At 35.8% G+C, this 17,687-nt stretch overlaps 1 protein-coding gene across 1 annotated transcript in view; it reads right to left on the bottom strand.

Moving 5' to 3' along the window:
- Positions 1–17,687, bottom strand: part of LOC120629466 — a 35,630-nt gene that overhangs the window by 16,399 nt on the left and 1,544 nt on the right. The window contains exons 2-14 of the mRNA XM_039898406.1: positions 15,428–15,698; positions 14,431–14,644; positions 13,494–13,537; positions 12,398–12,545; positions 10,327–10,405; positions 9,926–10,029; positions 8,325–8,511; positions 7,299–7,475; positions 6,505–6,604; positions 5,800–5,979; positions 5,486–5,580; positions 4,759–4,948; positions 973–1,004 (exon numbers count right to left, since the gene is read on the bottom strand). Coding sequence (XP_039754340.1) covers positions 973–1,004; positions 4,759–4,948; positions 5,486–5,580; positions 5,800–5,979; positions 6,505–6,604; positions 7,299–7,475; positions 8,325–8,511; positions 9,926–10,029; positions 10,327–10,405; positions 12,398–12,545; positions 13,494–13,537; positions 14,431–14,644; positions 15,428–15,698 — 1,821 coding nt within the window. The remainder of the gene's footprint in view (positions 1–972; positions 1,005–4,758; positions 4,949–5,485; positions 5,581–5,799; positions 5,980–6,504; positions 6,605–7,298; positions 7,476–8,324; positions 8,512–9,925; positions 10,030–10,326; positions 10,406–12,397; positions 12,546–13,493; positions 13,538–14,430; positions 14,645–15,427; positions 15,699–17,687) is intronic.

Here is a 17,687-nt window from a genome sequence, read left to right as displayed (position 1 = left end):
GACAATTATCTCCCAGGGGAAAGGATAAAAAATTATCTTCTCCCACAGCTTTATAAACTCTCAGAGGACTAGCGCACAAGTGGAAATATAATAAACGGAGGTAAACTTCTCCTATTCCATGTTCCCGTACTTTAGCAGGTGGACATGTTAATTATATCCCTTGTCAGGGGATATAATCGGGGTATATTATTTTTGTCTCCTACAAGTTGGTTTATTTCTTGGTTAAATTATTAGTCTATGTTACTGATTTGTTTTGATAAGATTTATATGCTGATCATTATGCAGTGTTTGAAGGAGGGTAGTTTAAATATATCTCATCAATACAATAGGCTAGCTGATGTGATGCCTGCGTCTTTTTCTACTCTATGTTATTAAGTGCATCGTCGATAACTTTCTTGAATCACCAGAAGCGATAAAAGTATTTATTTTTATAAGCATTAATTAAGGTATAAAAAATACTACACAATGCGCATATAACATATAGTAACCAGTTTAATTTTATTTATGATTCACTATTTTGACTATAATAGCTTTCATGTAACACATAGATATAATTTAATTTAAATAACTTTATTGCATAGAAATGGACAAAAATTACAGAACAAAATAAATATACTTAATTAAAAAGCAAAAGTCGATGATATGCTGTCGCGAACTATTTTTACAACTGTTTGAGAGATTATTTATTTTTACACTAAGTATATTACATTTTCTTTGCCTAGATAACGCTAACGGTTTAGATAGCTCTCATATGGCAGAATTTGTTCCAACTTCGGTCCTACTTGACCTTTATTGTTATATTTTTGCCAAATTTCAAGTTTTCAAGTTTAATTAAAATCCGGTCAGTAGTTTTTGCGTGAAACAGTAACAAACGTCTACTCATCCATACATTTATGCATCCATACATCACTCTCATAAACATGCACGTTATTAATATAATAGGATATATTCTGACAGCACATGCAAAATTACCTTGCCTATGTGGGGTCGGCACACCATGTATTCTGCAAACATGAAGACAGGCATGTTGTTTTGTTTATGGCATTCTTTTTACAACCGACCGTTTAACTTCAACCCTCTTTGAAAATGGTTTTATTGTTAGAATTACCGCCATCTTTCGGTTTAAATGGGTAAGGTAGTAATAATATTTCCCATTGTTAGTCAGTCCTTGCCAGCATCCGCATGAAATCGTTCTTTACTAAGTATTTCAGGAGAGGTGCTCTTCGCATTACACTCATTGTAATAAGGAACTTTGTGAACAATTTATTTTACTTTTAATTAGTGATGCTGTTGGTATAACTTACCCAAATTAGGTAGGTACACATGATCTTATTTTGTAAAATAAAATTCACTCGTTTTATTTTCATATCTTATTATCCGTCTGCTGTAATTAAAGTGTTATCTATCAGTTCTTTTAAATTACACATATTTTCCATATTTAAAATGGATTATTCTCTCTCTTTGGATTGTGAATGGTAGCCTGAAGTCTGTGGATGTTGTCTGAAGCTGTCTTTATGGAACTCGTTTTATTTTTATATCTTATTATCCGTCTGCTGTAATTAAAGTGTTATCTATCAGTTCTTTTAAATTACACATATTTTCCATATTTAAAATGGATTATTCTCTCTCTTTGGATTGTGAATGGTAGACTGAAGTCTGTGGATGTCTGAAGCTGTCTTTATGGAATAGAAATTTTAAAATCGGTTATGTAGTTTTTTAATTTATTCATATAGATGTACCTATCTATCAAACATAAAAAAAAAACAAATCTTTCTTTTTTATATAGGTACAGAATAACTAGGTATAAAATATTGTTTTATAAATAAATAAAATATTCTCTTGTAGGTAAAGCTTTATATGCTTAACTTATCGTAAAAGAAATAAACATAGGCCATTGTGACCACAAATTTGAAAGTTAATCTGGTTTTATAGTAAGGATTAATTCATACTTTATTGATAAATGGAGTAAGGTCACTCAGAACATCATTTCGAGATACCAATTTGCTATACCAAAATAAAGACAAAGTGGAAATAAGACTTGAGCACCGAGGGTTCCGTACCATAGAAGCAAACGTGTATTTATACATAATCAACAACTTCATGGAGATATGATATATTTTATGTTGTTCATAGTCTACACTTCCCAAATAAATGGGCTTACTCACGAAAAGATTTTTCAATTGAACTGGTAGTTCCAGACATACAAACACTGCAATAACAATCGGCTGAGGTGAGTGCAAATTATATTATGTCCTTATTGGACCTTCAGTCACCCATAATTTTTGTCCTTTACACATCTATAATTTAAAACTAAGTAATTACAATCAAAATTGCAATGATTGCCTCGGAGACCTACTTAATACAGTTCTATCTTAGGCTTCTGACGAATTGTCGTCTTTGCAAAAATGGACGGACGGTTGGCAGAATGATACTATAAATTTTCTTTTTTTTCTCATTGGGATAAAAAGTATCCTATTTATTATTTCAAGACCAAATTTTATCAAAATTCTGTCGGTCTGCCATAACAACAGGAATAATTTTGCGCAAGGTAGGGCGCACTTTTTTCATCGTAGTAAGTACCTATATGTTACTTAAAATTACTAAACTACCAGTTTTAATGTCTAGAGACATGATATAGGGCTTCTTTACAATCTTCTTACGCCTATTTCATCCCCTTGAAAGATTTTCAAGGGGATGAAATAGGCGATTTTGATCAATCATAGAAGCCTTTGATTGATCAAAATCCGAAAAAAAATTTTTGGCTTCTATCGTTAAAAAATCAAATGAGCATAATTGACAGTCAGTTATTCTAATATACACAGACTAGACTAAAATTTGTAGGAGTTAAAAACATAAATGCATAGATAATAAATAAGCAGAAAAAAACAAAGCACTTACTTAAATTTCTTAACATATTTATTTACATAAATGACACTTACATACATTACATCAAGCATACACAGAATTATCAAGATATGCACTCATCAATCTTCACGTTACTTTTCATTTTACATATATAGCCATGGTAAACTATTTGTACAGATAAATATTAAATACCTTTATTAATTTTTGAGAAAACTAAACAAAATATATGATTTAAAATAGTAACACCATTTAATGAGTACGTAAAGTAGCATAACCAGCTTAAGTTTGTTTTTATTATAAGGTATGTTAGTAGGTAATAAACATAAACATAGTATATTTTGTATAACTTCATAACTATGATATAAATATGTTTCTTAATTCTAGTTTACTTCTAAAAATACTATTAATAAATTTATTATTTATAAACTTTTTTGAAACGTGTCTAAGTCCAACTCTTACAAGACATCATCAGACCGTATTCACTTTTCCGACAGATTGCTTAGCGACCTTATAAAACGCATATTTTAATAGCACCACTTGTATTTAACTATACCAATATTTTGTATGGAGATAACAGTTCGAAGGTTACCAATGACAGCTAAGTTACTGCAGGCACATACTAGAGCAGCTTAATTATACTGTAATCTATTGCCACCCAATTTACCCACAACTATAGGTTGAAAATATGTCGATACCTCAATTCCTAAAGTCGAAAGTCTGATATTAGGGTGTTCTGCCTTTAATGACATATGGATCGGAGACGTGGTCACTGACGTGGACCTGATCCGAAAATGTAAAATCGCGCAACGCGCGATGGAGCGAGATATATTAGGAGTCTTTCTTTACGACAAAATTCGCAACGAGTAAATCTGTGACATAGCTCAAAGGATAAGTAAGTTACGGTGGCAGTGGGTGGGTAATGTCTGTCGTAGGAAAGATGGCTGCTGGGCCGGACGCGTTCTGGAATGGAAATCGCGAATCGGTATACCCAGTGTGAGACGATCTCCAACCCGCTGGACAGATGACCTTAAAATGGGGGCTGGAATGGGCTGGATGAATTAATGTGTTTTGGCGCGCTCTTTGCCTATTTTCAACAGTGGACGCTTGTAGGCTGTTGATGAAGATTATGATATGTTAATAGGCTTATATATACATGAAAGCTTACTACTACTCTGTGCCTCTGAGAGTTAAGACCCTGACATTATCACTAACGACTGAATAATTGTTCTCGTTAACTTATAGTCGATTTTCGTTACTCAAGGCCGCTACCTTGTATTGAAATAGCTCGCTGGGTTAAAGCCCTCTTTTGAGAGTTAAAGAGCTGTGCCCAGAAATAAACCGCCCGACCCCGTGAATAAATAACTCTTAAAGATTCCATTAATTATCAACTTAGAGTCGATAATATAACTGTTTATTGAATAAGATAACTATTCGGTGTTACCAACTTATTAACTATATAACCTAAATAGAAGAAAAAAGATCTAAAGTTATACGATAGAAAATTCTAGACTCTACTAAAAATGTGCTGCAGCGGATGATCGATTTATACCCTTTCTCAGTAACGAACTGAAGTAAATAACGCTTAATCAAAGAAGATTCCCAGGCATACAATAAATTTTCACTACGAAACTCATATACCTAACCTAACTTGTCTAAAGTTTTTGCCAAAAGATGTGGTATTTTGTGTTTGTGTTGTCAGGTTCTTAAAAATAAACAAATTAATATTTTTTTTCTGTCTTTACGATCCGACGCATCGTTAGTCATCGCATAAGAGTTCGTTCGTTCGTTTTTTTTCTTTAGGAATCACCGAAATCATTAGGCATCCGATGAAGGCTATTCCTAGGTTAAGTGAAAACGGGCATTAGGTTCACATCCGTTCGGTTTTTCAGTGGCGTATCATTTTATTATATCTAAATGCACGTTGGTATCCTCCTGTTAACGTTGCCCCGATGTGTCCGAGCCAGGACTTGTTTAGACTCCGACGAAATGATTGCACATCTTGTGAGTAAAGTTGCCATTCCCTTCGAGTGGTCGGAGATCGGGGACCCCACGATGATTTAGGGCGGAACACCTTCTTAAAAGTCTGAAACCGATAATCACCAAGTTGAAGGTATCTAATAAACAGCCCTCCTACCTCACTGGTGCAGTAGGGCTAGTCTAGGCAGGAGACAAAAATCATATCCCCTGATTATATCCCCTTAAAAGGATAAAATTAACGAGTCCATCTGCCAAAGAAGCATGGAAGTTTACCCCCGGGTTATGATCATCATCATCATCATCATATCAACCCATTATCAGCCCACTACTGGACACGGGTCTTCCGGCTAAGGCCGTAGTCCACCACGCTGACCCAGTGCAGATTGGTGGACGTGTAATTATATTCGTATATTATTAGGCTACTATATCCACTTGTGCGCCTATGCTCGGGGAGTTGATAAAGCTGTGAGAAAAGCTAGCCATGCTGCTGTATTTTTTTTCACGCGGTGCGCTCAAGACAGTGCATTAGTTACACGAGAGCTTAGGCGAGAGTGGACGCGTCTGATAAAAGTGAGATTGTCGAGCCTGTGCTAAACTATCCAACACAACATGGCAGACAATACAAGTATATTTTAAAGCTTACCTCCAAGAAGTTTCCAGATCTATTTTTATACATGGTCAATCCTATGAAGATTGGCACAAAAGCTACTCCGACGAACAGCATCATGTAACCTGCCACTGTAATATAAAGAAATTTTATTATAAATTTATTCTGATATTGATGTAAAATCGAAAATCATCGTATCTTTCAAAATTTTGCCTCTCTATAATAAGGTAAATCTGCTTTTATATTAAATTGTTACTTTTATTGTTCAGTGTTTTAACAAGTATAAGTAGATTATGAAATTATGAATAATAATTATCAGAAATATGTAAGGAAACTTAAAAGGTTCTCACCATAACCTGCCGTAGGATACACGTAATGACCTCCAAACAGTAAGTTATCAAATGACAGCAGGGCGTAAATAAATACTACAACCATCATCGCGGGCGTGATGATACCCCAACAGAAGCGCCAGTATATAGATGTGGTGATTCCCAACATGAATTCGATGTCTGTACATATGTTTTCAAGACCTAAAATAACAAAAACTATTTACCATTTCCAATTTACCAAAATTGTTACGAAATTCACTACTATGGGCCTCATAAGGCGGCATAGTCTCAGTGTGTCAGCGAGCGATAGAGAGAGTTATTCTTTGAGTATCTGTAGTTGTATCTGGAATTGCTGGATACAAGGGGTGCAGAACTGTAACTTGTCAAATTCCCTACAAAATACCTATATCGGGCAGTGGATGTGCAGTGGTTGAGATGAAAAATTCGACGCAATTTTTGTATTAAAATAGCAGTATCTACCGATATATTGTAGTTCTGAGGAATAAACCGATATATCTCTCTGAGGAAACTCCTGCAGAGTTTCCCCTTCAGATAGATACCTAATTACTTAAGTCCTTTATTGCAATAATAAGCTTTGTGAAGGCCAATCGTGCCAATCACAAGAGTTACAAAGACTGTCACGTTTTGTGATTGGTTGTTTATTTGCAAGCCATCGGACGCAAGTTGATTAGTAGGCAGGTAGTTAGTAAATTAAACATTAATTACCGTAAATCCAAAATACTGCAAGAATTTCAGCAATACCACAGAATAGTATAAGGAAAGTTCCACCGTAGTAGTCAACAATTTCCAAAACATATTGGCCTCCCTGAAAAATGCAAAATTAACGGTGTAAAGTTAAAAAAGAGGTCATGTGCGGAAAAAAAATTATAAAGGTTAATTTTAACTTGGCTAGATAGTTAAATAATCCATTAATGCAGATATTTGTTTAGTTTACATATTACAGTCAGATGTGCCAATCTTCAATCTAACTTACTGAATGTTCAGGAATTCGTAGGTATAACGTTTGTAGCGTCTTCTAGTTCCTTGTTCGTTCCGAGTGGTTGCAGGTAAAATGAAACTCACGATGGTTGGTAACTGAGCATTTATATGGGCTATGATGTCCACATACGTTCTAATGCCCGTTTTCACTAAATCGAATGCCTAATGATTTAGGCGATGTCTATAGAAATAACCGTTTCACCAACTCTTAGGTGATAACTATGGATGAAAGGTTAATGTACGCCTAGAAATCTCCTTACATTAGGCGTCACTTATATAGGCATTGCATAGTTCGTCTTTAGTGAAAACGGGCATAAGTGTAGGTATTTAAATAATTTACTAAGTAGGTATAGCTTCTAAACGCAAAAACTTTGCCTTTCAAAAAGAAACGCGCATTATCTCTCTTTGTTCTGGCTCTACAACCAACTTGGAAGTCAGATTCAACCGATAAGAAGATATAGAGGTAGCTTTAAAGTTTAATATATGCACTATGATTATAATAATGAAATACTTATACTCACCGGTGTTACATAAACAAGACCGATACCAAATCCAATTGTACAAGACAAGGCGGACATGTATACGGTCCGGACACGAGGGAAGGCATCCAATAACAAAGTGTTGACAGAAGACAACAACGCCACGGCAGAACCAACCCCGAGTACGGACATCATCAAAAAGAATAAGACTGAGAAAAGCTGAAAAGAAATTGCAAAGTTATAACCTTATAAAAGTTGAAGGTGAAAGTTCCAGTTCAGGAATTCATATTTTCTAACTTGGCTCAAGACTTATTCTGGCTTTTAAAGCTTAAGGCAGCGACAGATCTTAGGGCTTTTTTTAGGTGTCCTTCTGTAACATCAGTTCTGTCGGGTTGGGCGCAATGGTTGAGGGCGCAGATGTGGGGTATTGACCAATCCACCGTAGGTGTAAGCGGCTCACATACCTTGCCACTTGCCCTTGTAGATGAGGTGTAGTATGTAGTAGTACCTCTAGGTGATGTAAGAGGGGATTCCGACGCCCGTTAAAGTTAAGTCTCCATTACCCCACGAAAAAAAGGCTTGGTCCGGATTGCGGCTAGTTACCTTACTCGCCTTAGTGGCAAAGTCGTACCTTGTCGCCCGATAAGATCCTGCGTAGGTACAACTATAACTAATAAAAATAAAACCCATACAAACTGTAGTCCACTATTCTTCGCAAGGGTTGTTTAAAGAAATATTGTAGAGGTATTTTATTGAAATTTATTAACTTAGTAAGATTTGAAAGTCTCAAAATTAAATTAAAACACTAATAGATTTCTCGAATAAAAAGTAGTCTATATAACTGAATCCCCCATAATACTCCACCTGCCTGTGAAAGTCCGTTTCACTAATCGCAAACTAATCTGCGAAACGGCTAACAGAGAAATCATTTCAGCCGTTCCGCAGATTAATAAGCTTGTGATTTAGATTAGATAGGGTTTGGGTTACGCTATCATTCAAATAATCAAAAGAGGCAGATATTTCTAAACCACTGACGGAAATTTTATTTATTTTTATTTGTATAGATACCTGAGGCTGGAAGGTTTTCGCAATGGCATCGGGGTATGAAACAAACGCGAGTCCAGTTCCTCCTGAGCCCACCACTTCGCTGACATCACGCTTAAGCACGTATGCAAGATTCCCGAGGATACCGAAGATAGTGAAGCCGGATAGTAAACTAGTGAACGTGTCCAGAGTGGTGACAATCATAGCATCCCTGTGAGAGAAGACACATGATTGATAACTTATACTACCAAAAGTTGCATGTGAAATGCTTTTCTGTAAGTTTATAGTTTATCTTCTAAAATGTTTTGCTTAAGACTCAAATTCTTTGACGCTTTTACAAGGTCGTCTTCTCGACTTTCAAAACACGTTACTCTCATTTTCAGCAAAGTGTTGCTAACGATTCTGCAGCAGATGGGATTATCTTAATAAGTATCTATTTATCCGTTTTAATTTCCTTGTTTGTGTAAGATAGTTTAGGGAACAAGACATCCTGATTTCGGTTCACGGTTTCTAAAACTATTATTATTATTACTCTTTATTTGTACATCCCATTAAGTTAAAGATAAACACAAGAAAACAAAAATATTAAATAGAAGTAGAATACAAAAGGCGGCCTTATCGCTGAGTAGCGATCTTTGTCAGGCAATCTTAGAATCAGGACAAAAAGGGGAGAAAACAGTAAGGTAAAATTGATAGGTGTTAGGTTTTTTGTTTCGAAATTAGCAACACTATGCTATTAGGAATGTAATTCAGAAAAAAGAAGTTATATAATTTATAAGCACTTATTAAACCTCAAGTCAAATATATAGTTTATAATGACTTTTGAAACGTCTGTCTGTGTCTAGTGAATTTACCTCTGGTTCGGTATTGTAGACCGTCGTGCCGTGGGGAACATTCAAGTAAAAGGTTAGGTTAGGAGGGAGCCTATGAATGAGAATATGCCAATCAGTGCAAGATTAACTGAAAATTCCGATTAGTTTTAAACTTGTCGGAAGTTAAATGTGTACATCATCATTATCATCATATCAACCGATAAACGTCCACTGCTGGACATAGGTCTTTTGTAGGGAGTTCCAAATTCCACGGTTCTGTGCCGCTTGGATCCAGCGGCTACCTGCGACGCGCTTAATATCGTCTGTCCACCTCGTTGGGGGCCGACCAACGCTGCGCTTACCAGTTCGGGGCTGCCATTCCAGCACCTTGGGATCCCGACGTCCATCCTTTCTCCGAACTATGTGCCCGGCCCATTGCCACATCAGCTTCGCGACTCGTTGAGCTATGTCGGTAATTCTGGTTCTTCTACGAATCTCCACATTTCTGATTCGATCGCTTAGAGATACTCCGAGCATAGCTCTCCATTGCCCGCTGAGTGACTCTGAGCCTTCTTATTAGGCCCATAGTTAACGACCATGTTTCAGAAGCATAGGTCATCACAAATGTGTACATAAAAGATCATAACAGATAAAATGGTTCATACAGTCTGCCATTCATCTTTATTTTCCTCATAGGAGAGAGTGAATTAGTGCTTAGAGTCCTTGACAATACTCCAGCTGCTGTAAGTACTGCGAGCGACAATCCAAGATCATACTGTGAAATAGGTTTTAACGCATTTTCGGGTGACTTACCTGTAAACATTTTGTCTGAAGCCATTGTAGGAAGAAAACATAATGATGGGCCCCGTGCAAACAGACAACGAGAAGAATACCTGAGTTACAGCTGCGTACCACACCTGGAACATTGTATAAAAAAACGATTAGTAGGTATGACTACTATAAAAAAGAGGAGAAACTTATTGCGTATATGATATTGACACTACATGTACTCGTATAAGCCCTAACCTGCAATCTCACATGGCGGTAAGTGTAGGTTGCCACAAGGTATATTAAACGCATGCCCTTTATCCATTTTTACGCGGATACGTACCGGACCCCTAAATATTAAATTAAATTAAAAGTTTTCTAATTCGCCCTGCCCGGGACCTCCCACTAATTAATCTAGAAAATTGGTATTTATTTCTGCAACTTACATTTAGTTCAATTAATTTGTGCCATTGCGGAGTTATAAAGAACAAGATGCCATCTCCTGCTCCGGGTAGTATGACCGTGCTGGAAAAATAATAAAATATAGTTACAATTTCCTCAACAACGGCAACAAATTTTTATCACTTTATTCAACGGTGAACACAGTGAAAAAAAGCCTGAGAGTTTGCCATAATGTAATGTTTTCAAAGAGTCCACAGATCCGCACTGGGCCAGCGTGGTGGATTTCGCCCGAAACCCTCCTCATTGTGGGAGGAGATTTGTTCCCTGTAGTGGGATGATATGATGACGGTGACAATTTTCTTAATATCGATGATGATGACAATTTTTTTAATTCGCTTACTATCAAGGCACTAAGTCAGTTTATCCTTTCCAAAGATTAGCCTGGACCAGGATAGAAAAAAAATAAGCTAATAAAATTAAATAAATAAATAAATATACTACGACAGTACACAAATCGCCATCTAGCCCCAAAGTAAGCGTAGCTTGTGTTATGGGTACTAAGATGACTGATGAATATTTTTATGAATAATATACATATAATACTTATTATATACATATAACCACCCAGACACTGAAAAACATTCATGCTCATCACACAAACATTTCCCAGTGGTGGGAATCGAACCCACGGCCTTGGAGTCAGAAAGCAGGGTCGCTGCAAACTGCGCCAATCGGCCGTCAGCTAATAAAAATAATATATTTATTTCGAAATCCCAGAACGATATTAAATTTTTTATTTATCTATGTAGCCCTCGCCTTTTAATATGTTTTTTTATATGTATTTTCTTCAGGAAACTAAAGTCATATGAGAGTCACCAAATATTATATAACAAAATTCGTATAAAACTACACTAACAATAACAATTTTTAAAATATCTTTTACATCATTGGTTTAGGTATACACATAAAAATACATAAACCTAAGAAAAGATTAATTAGATAGATCCAGCAGTTTACTAAGGTTTACTTATCAATCTGTTAAATGCAAGATTTATTATGCTTATATATGAATTATACTAAATGTTTCGATAGTAAATATGTTATCTAAGGCTTAAGATATTCTATCTAATAGGGGATAATTTTTCAATCTATACAAGTAAATAAAATTTAATTGTCTGTCTGTGATTTAGAAATACCTGTCTTTTTTTACTTATTAACTCGTGACATGAGCGGATTCGTTTCGTTTTTTTAATCACTACACCTGATGGTAAATAAGTGGAAAACCATCGTCATACACAGAACAAAAGAACGCAGGGTAAGGTAGATTGAAGGACATGTTAGTGGCGTATTTTAATATTCAGCGCTCTGCGCCAGTAAGATTGGCCATAAATTAATAAGAAAAAAGCAAAAGAATAATAAAAAGAAATATACAGCAGTTTGTTGATTAGAATAATTTAAATGAATTAATGATGAATGATTGAAGTAAATAAATATACTACGACGATACACTCATCGCCATCTAGCCCCAAAGTAAGCGTAGCTTGTGGTACTGTGTGGGTACTGAGATGACTGATGAATATTTTTATGGATAATACAAATAAATACTTATTATAAATATTTATTTATATTATACAGATAAACACCCAGACACTGAAAAACATTCGTGTTCAGCACACAGACATTTTCCGGTTGTGGGACTCGAACCCTCGGCCAGAAAGCAGGGTTGGCGCAGTGCGCCAGTCGGCCGACAAATTGAAAGAAAGAAACTTGAACACCATTTATTCAAAAATAAAAGTGCAGATTGCTTTGTCCGCTGTACTAGACGCATTTACTGTATCTCTGTTATTTCCCCACTAATGTTTTAAATGCAAAATCGGTATAAATCCGGAATAAAAGGTACATTCACTCTAATTTGGACTTGCGCCGCCCATCGCAGCTTGCCGCCCCGGGCCATGGGCTTTTTGGCTCTAGGGTTGATACGCCCATGCCTGTGTCCATCAAACTATATACCGGCAATCTCGCCGTTCAGACCAGAACAAAACAATGCTGCTCGGCAGAAGAAATAAGCACAGCGGTAATACCACAAAAAGCTCTTCTACTCTAATTTCTACTAACCTGATGAGCAATATGATCATCACAACATAAGGGAACAGGGCGAGGAAGTAGGAAGCCTTCCCAGAACTCTTAACACCTCTGGAGACAATCACGAATATCACAAACCATGATGCTAATAGACAAAGTGTGAGGTACCAAAGAGGCAAACCTGCAAATAAAAATTAAGTTAAAAAAAACTGTTAATTTTGTGTTGCGTTGTATAAAATACTTTTAAGTTTGTTTCTTCCCCTTTAAGTTAGCTCCAGTCTGCAATCTCACGTGGTGGTAAGTGATGGTGCAATATAAGGTGGTACCGGACTAATGTAGTGTTGTTTAACCGATTTGTGTATGTTAAACCCATTCCCTAATCGGTTTCGTTTATTATTTACTAGCTGTTGCCCGCAACTTCGTCTGCGTTTGATTTTGTTTTTTGATGTGGCATTAAATTTAGTTGTAGATCTAAAAAAAATTAAAGTATTCAGTATCGCGAAGCCTTAAATGAGGGGTTTGCTGCTGTCCGCTGAGGAGTTCTGTCCTCTATCTCCAACCACAGTTTGGGCAAAATTAAACACATATTATAACCTCTATACTACAAAAATAATTATTTAAATCGGTTATAATTTGTCGGAGTTATGGTGTAAAATCGTCAAACACTCATCCCCTCTCCCAAAGGAACCGAGCTTAGTGTCGGGATCAAAGTATTCTATATTACTTCTAACACTTCCATGAATATGTGTACAAAGCTTCATGAGGATCGGTTAAGTAGTTTTTGCGTGAAAGCGTAACAAACTTACATTGACATTTATAATATAAGCAGGGATTTATTATTTAAAGGCCTGTCCCTACCGGCGGGTTCGGTGTTGCCCGTTATGACTATAGTCCCTTAGTAGGAGGAAAAGTGCTAACTGCATTCTGATCTATCACTGTATTCTGATATCCACACGGCACTGAGAGGAAATTCAGACATTGTAAATTCCCAATTTGCGCCTTCCGGGTAATTCACCCGGGACCTCCTGCTTCACGAGTGTATCAGGGCGGTCGTTAAAAGCTTAAGTGATCAGGTAAAATATTACGTTTTACGAATAAGTATACGTAGTGTTTGCTTTTTAATACTAACCAAGACCACCTTCTATTCCATCGGGCTGTTGCAGTACAGTTTTTCTGAAAAATATGAAATTTTTAGTACCGATATGTAATTAAATAGTAGTCATACAATATTATAAATAGGACAGTGTTTGTGTGTTTATTGAAACATTGATATGATTTTTTGTTTAGAAAGTCAGAGCTGAATATGAAAAATAATATTAAGTTACTGATGTCTTGGTGCTTTCGTTTGTTTAAATTTTCTATATTCCTTCTACACGAATATTTCTTCATTAACTTGACTTTTTCGGCAGCCCCTATACATATATAGATAAAGCTACGAGTACGTTACTTGATATAAGAGCGGGCAATACTGCCGGCTTGTACGTTGCGGTGGTTTTGAAAACATTTTTATTTATTTTCGTTGTATTTTAGTTCATAGATTTATTATTTTAGGTTATTTTTATTTATAAATATTTTCACTTTACTGTAGCGACTAAAACATTTCATTCAAATGGAACAGTTGATCGAGTTAGGTAACTAACTGGCTGGTTGGTCTAGAGTTCAAAAGTCACGTTCGTTAACCCTGACCCGAGTATAAAGATGGTGCTCACTCGAACCGAGATTCGTACCACCACCGCACCACCTCCTTTGCACTTGCTTTAGGGTATTTCCTAAGCACAGAATACATTTCGATACATTTTTACTAATGCATCATTGTATGGATATTGAATATTATGACACCGTCTTCACGTGGCTACCAAAATAAAATGGATCATCATCGTCATCATATTATCAACCCATTTCCGGCCCACCACAGGGCACGGGTCTCCTCCCACAATGAGTGGTGGTGAAGTTGGTGGACTCCACACTCCTTTGAGAACATTATGGAGAACTCTGAGGCATGCAGGTTTCCTTACAATATTTTCTTTCACCGTAGAAGTAAGTGATATTTAAATTGCTTAACTTACACAAAATAAAGCTCGGCACTGCTACGTGATTCGTTTGTTAGTGTGATATTTTCCGTTTGTCCTGATGGTACACAGTTGAGCCATTCAGGTTCACATATAGCCCATGGTAAAGTTGATTGAAAGCTCATAGCGAGGTAGTAAAGGCACAGTCCAATGATGGACACGTAGTAGGACAGGATGTAACTACAAGCTAAAGACTGCGCGTAGCCTATGCCTGAAAAATAAATTTAATTTATAATTATTTTTATTTTAGGTTATATTTATAAAACAATTATATCAAAAAACTAATAAATAAAATAAATTGAAAAAAAATAAAAATTATAATTGTACCTACTTATTATTTGCTAGCCATATGCACGGCAACGCTACGCTATAACTAAGGTAAATTCGCGTTTCCATGAGATTATCGGGAAAAATAGGTACTTATATTCAAACGGGAACTCACTACTAGGGATAATCATTAAAACACTAAACATCTAGAAATATAACGTTGCTTTAAAATTTCCAATCAATACATCGACTGCTTTTCAAGTGTTGTACACATAAAGCTGCATTGAAAATTACATTTACATGTAGATATATTTTTATATTTAAAAAAAAATAATTAAAGTAAAGAAGGAAATTTTAGCCTGGAAGAGATCGCTATGTATTTTTAAGGCGTTTAGATACGAGTGTAAAATTTTACCCTCTATCAGATAGATAGCGTCTATCTTATGCTCTATGTATATTCTCATTTTACGTTATAATTTTTTTAAAGCTGTTTACAACAAAACTATTCATTCGTTCAAATTATATTGATTCTGTAATGAATGACAGATCAATTACAAGTACAAAGGCAGGTACAGAATAGGGCATTGGTACACAATCCTTGACCTAATTTATTATATCGTCATAGGATAATTTAATCTAATGCGATAGTGTATCCAATGCTTTTAAAGATCCATTACTGTCAGATGTACGTAGGAAGTTAATCTAAAAAACTTAATAGTTCAATTACCTTTCATTGCAGGAGCTAGCGACCATACTTTGACAGTGTTTCTAGAACTAAACTGACCCAACACACCTTCAAGGTAATACATGGGTTTTCCTATAAGTATAAGAACTATTATGTATGGTATAAGAAAGGCTCCGCCACCGTTTTGGTAGGCAACGAAGGGGAATCGCCATACGTTGCCCAATCCCACGGAAGTGGCAATACAAGACATGAGGAATTCAATTTGATTTCCCCACATTGCTCTTTCGGGTTCACCGTCCTCAACATTGTCGCTCTGAAAGGAAATAATTATTTTGATAAGAAAATCGATTATAATTAATTCAAAGTCAAAGTCAAAAATATCTTTATTCAAGTAGGCCCACAGGTGGCACTTTTGATGCGTACATAAGAATTACACGGTAGTGAGATGATGGCGATAACCACATTCGTAAAATTTTGGGGACCTTTCAAGGACGCTGTAAATATTTTTTTTTAAATAACCTAGGCTTTGCTTGCAATATACCTAAATACAAAAATATATTATGCAAAGTGAGCGAACCAACTCATATTGTAGTATTATATTCATTTCGTGGTTTTGTCCTGAATAATCTTTACAATTATTATTTAACTAGATGTGCCCTAGGGCTTCGCCCGCATAAATTACGGAGCGCAGCGTACTGCTTAATAGTCTACACCTAACTCAATAAATCAGATACCAAACAAAGTTTTTACTATTATACTGGAAGTGCCATATACACGAACCTATATGATATTAAGTGCAGATAGTTTTTCAACATATTTAAATAAACTACTGAGGTATGGGCGAATGATTTACTTGTTCTTGCTCTTGGAGCTTTAATCACCCATTCATTGAAACCTTCAATCACGTAAACATTGTCAAACACAAATGACCGGCCTGTGAATAATGTATGGTATAACAGCAGCACTACATATTAGTCGATAACGTTGGGTAAGCCACGTCAACCCAAGTCAGTAAATGGACGAAATTTGAAAGATAATTTGATATCAATCAGTCTTAGCTCCTAACACTAACAAAGAATAGTAATCGTTAAAGGAAGAATCGAAATCGCATTGTTAGTTGATTCGTATGCTAAAGGTTAACCAAGACAATTCCAACATTTTTTTATTTAGGCCTAGCACTAAAGTCCTCAGAAATGTGACAACACTTCATCTAAACGAAATTTGGGCAAAACTAAACTGATAGTAGGTATAACGTATCCAGCACAAAAATAATTATTTAAATCGGTTAAGATTTGACAAATTTATGGTGACAAATCGTCAAACACTTTTATCCACTCTCCCAAAGGAACTGAGCTGAATTTCGGGATAAAAAGTGTCCTATGTCCTACTTCGTAGTATGAACTCAAATAGTGCAATGTTTCATTTGAATTAATTATAATTAATTAAAATAATAAACCGTGATGCGCGGCCCAGGTACAGACAGACAGACATACACGAATGAAAAAAATTACAGTTTTGGGTTCAGTATCAATTATAGAGTGCCCTGCAAAAAAATTATTTAAATATCTTCAATGTACAGAATTCGACCCGTTACATTTTTATTGTAAGTAATAAGTATAGATGTATTTATCAGGAAAATACATTGAATTATACCGGAAATACAATAAATGAAATTCTAAATTTTAATGCCTACCTAATTATGTAAATAAGGAGTATAATCCTTGTACTAGTGACCCGTTTCGTTATGGAGGACAGATGACAATCGTTCCGCGTTAAAATTGCTGCCTATCAATTCAAGGTTTGAGTCATAGTGATTAAGTAGACTTTCTTTGGAACATTTATATAAGTACGTAACTCCTGTGATAATAAGCTGGAAATATAACAAGAATGCAATAAACAGCATATACGTTTTATAAGCCAGTTGTATCGCGAAATATTGTCGATGGCTAGAATATGATCCTGATGTAAATAAAGGTAATATAATTTTAATTCGAAATAAAAATCTCAAATAGAAGTATGGACCTAGAACCTACTGACTACTCTAGGTCCTCTGCGAACCCTGACGCCGGCTTTTTGGTAGATCCGCAATTGCCCATTGATCAAAAAGAAGTTCCGACCTACCTAGTAATAATATAAGCCCCTTTTCGAAGAGCGAATAAACTAAACGTTTAACTGAATATACCCTGGGCAGTGTGGCTTCACTAAAGGTCGTAGCACAACGGATGCCCGGGAACGTTCACAGAACTCCGTTAGTCTTTTTATGATCTATCAAGCATTCGATATTCATCTTAAAATCTTATAA

Source organism: Pararge aegeria, chromosome 14 (genome assembly GCF_905163445.1).
Source record: "Pararge aegeria chromosome 14, ilParAegt1.1, whole genome shotgun sequence".
Lineage (NCBI taxonomy): Eukaryota > Metazoa > Arthropoda > Insecta > Lepidoptera > Nymphalidae > Pararge > Pararge aegeria.
The sequence above is the reverse complement of the archived record's forward strand: the minus strand, read 5'-3'. Positions and strand labels throughout refer to the sequence as shown.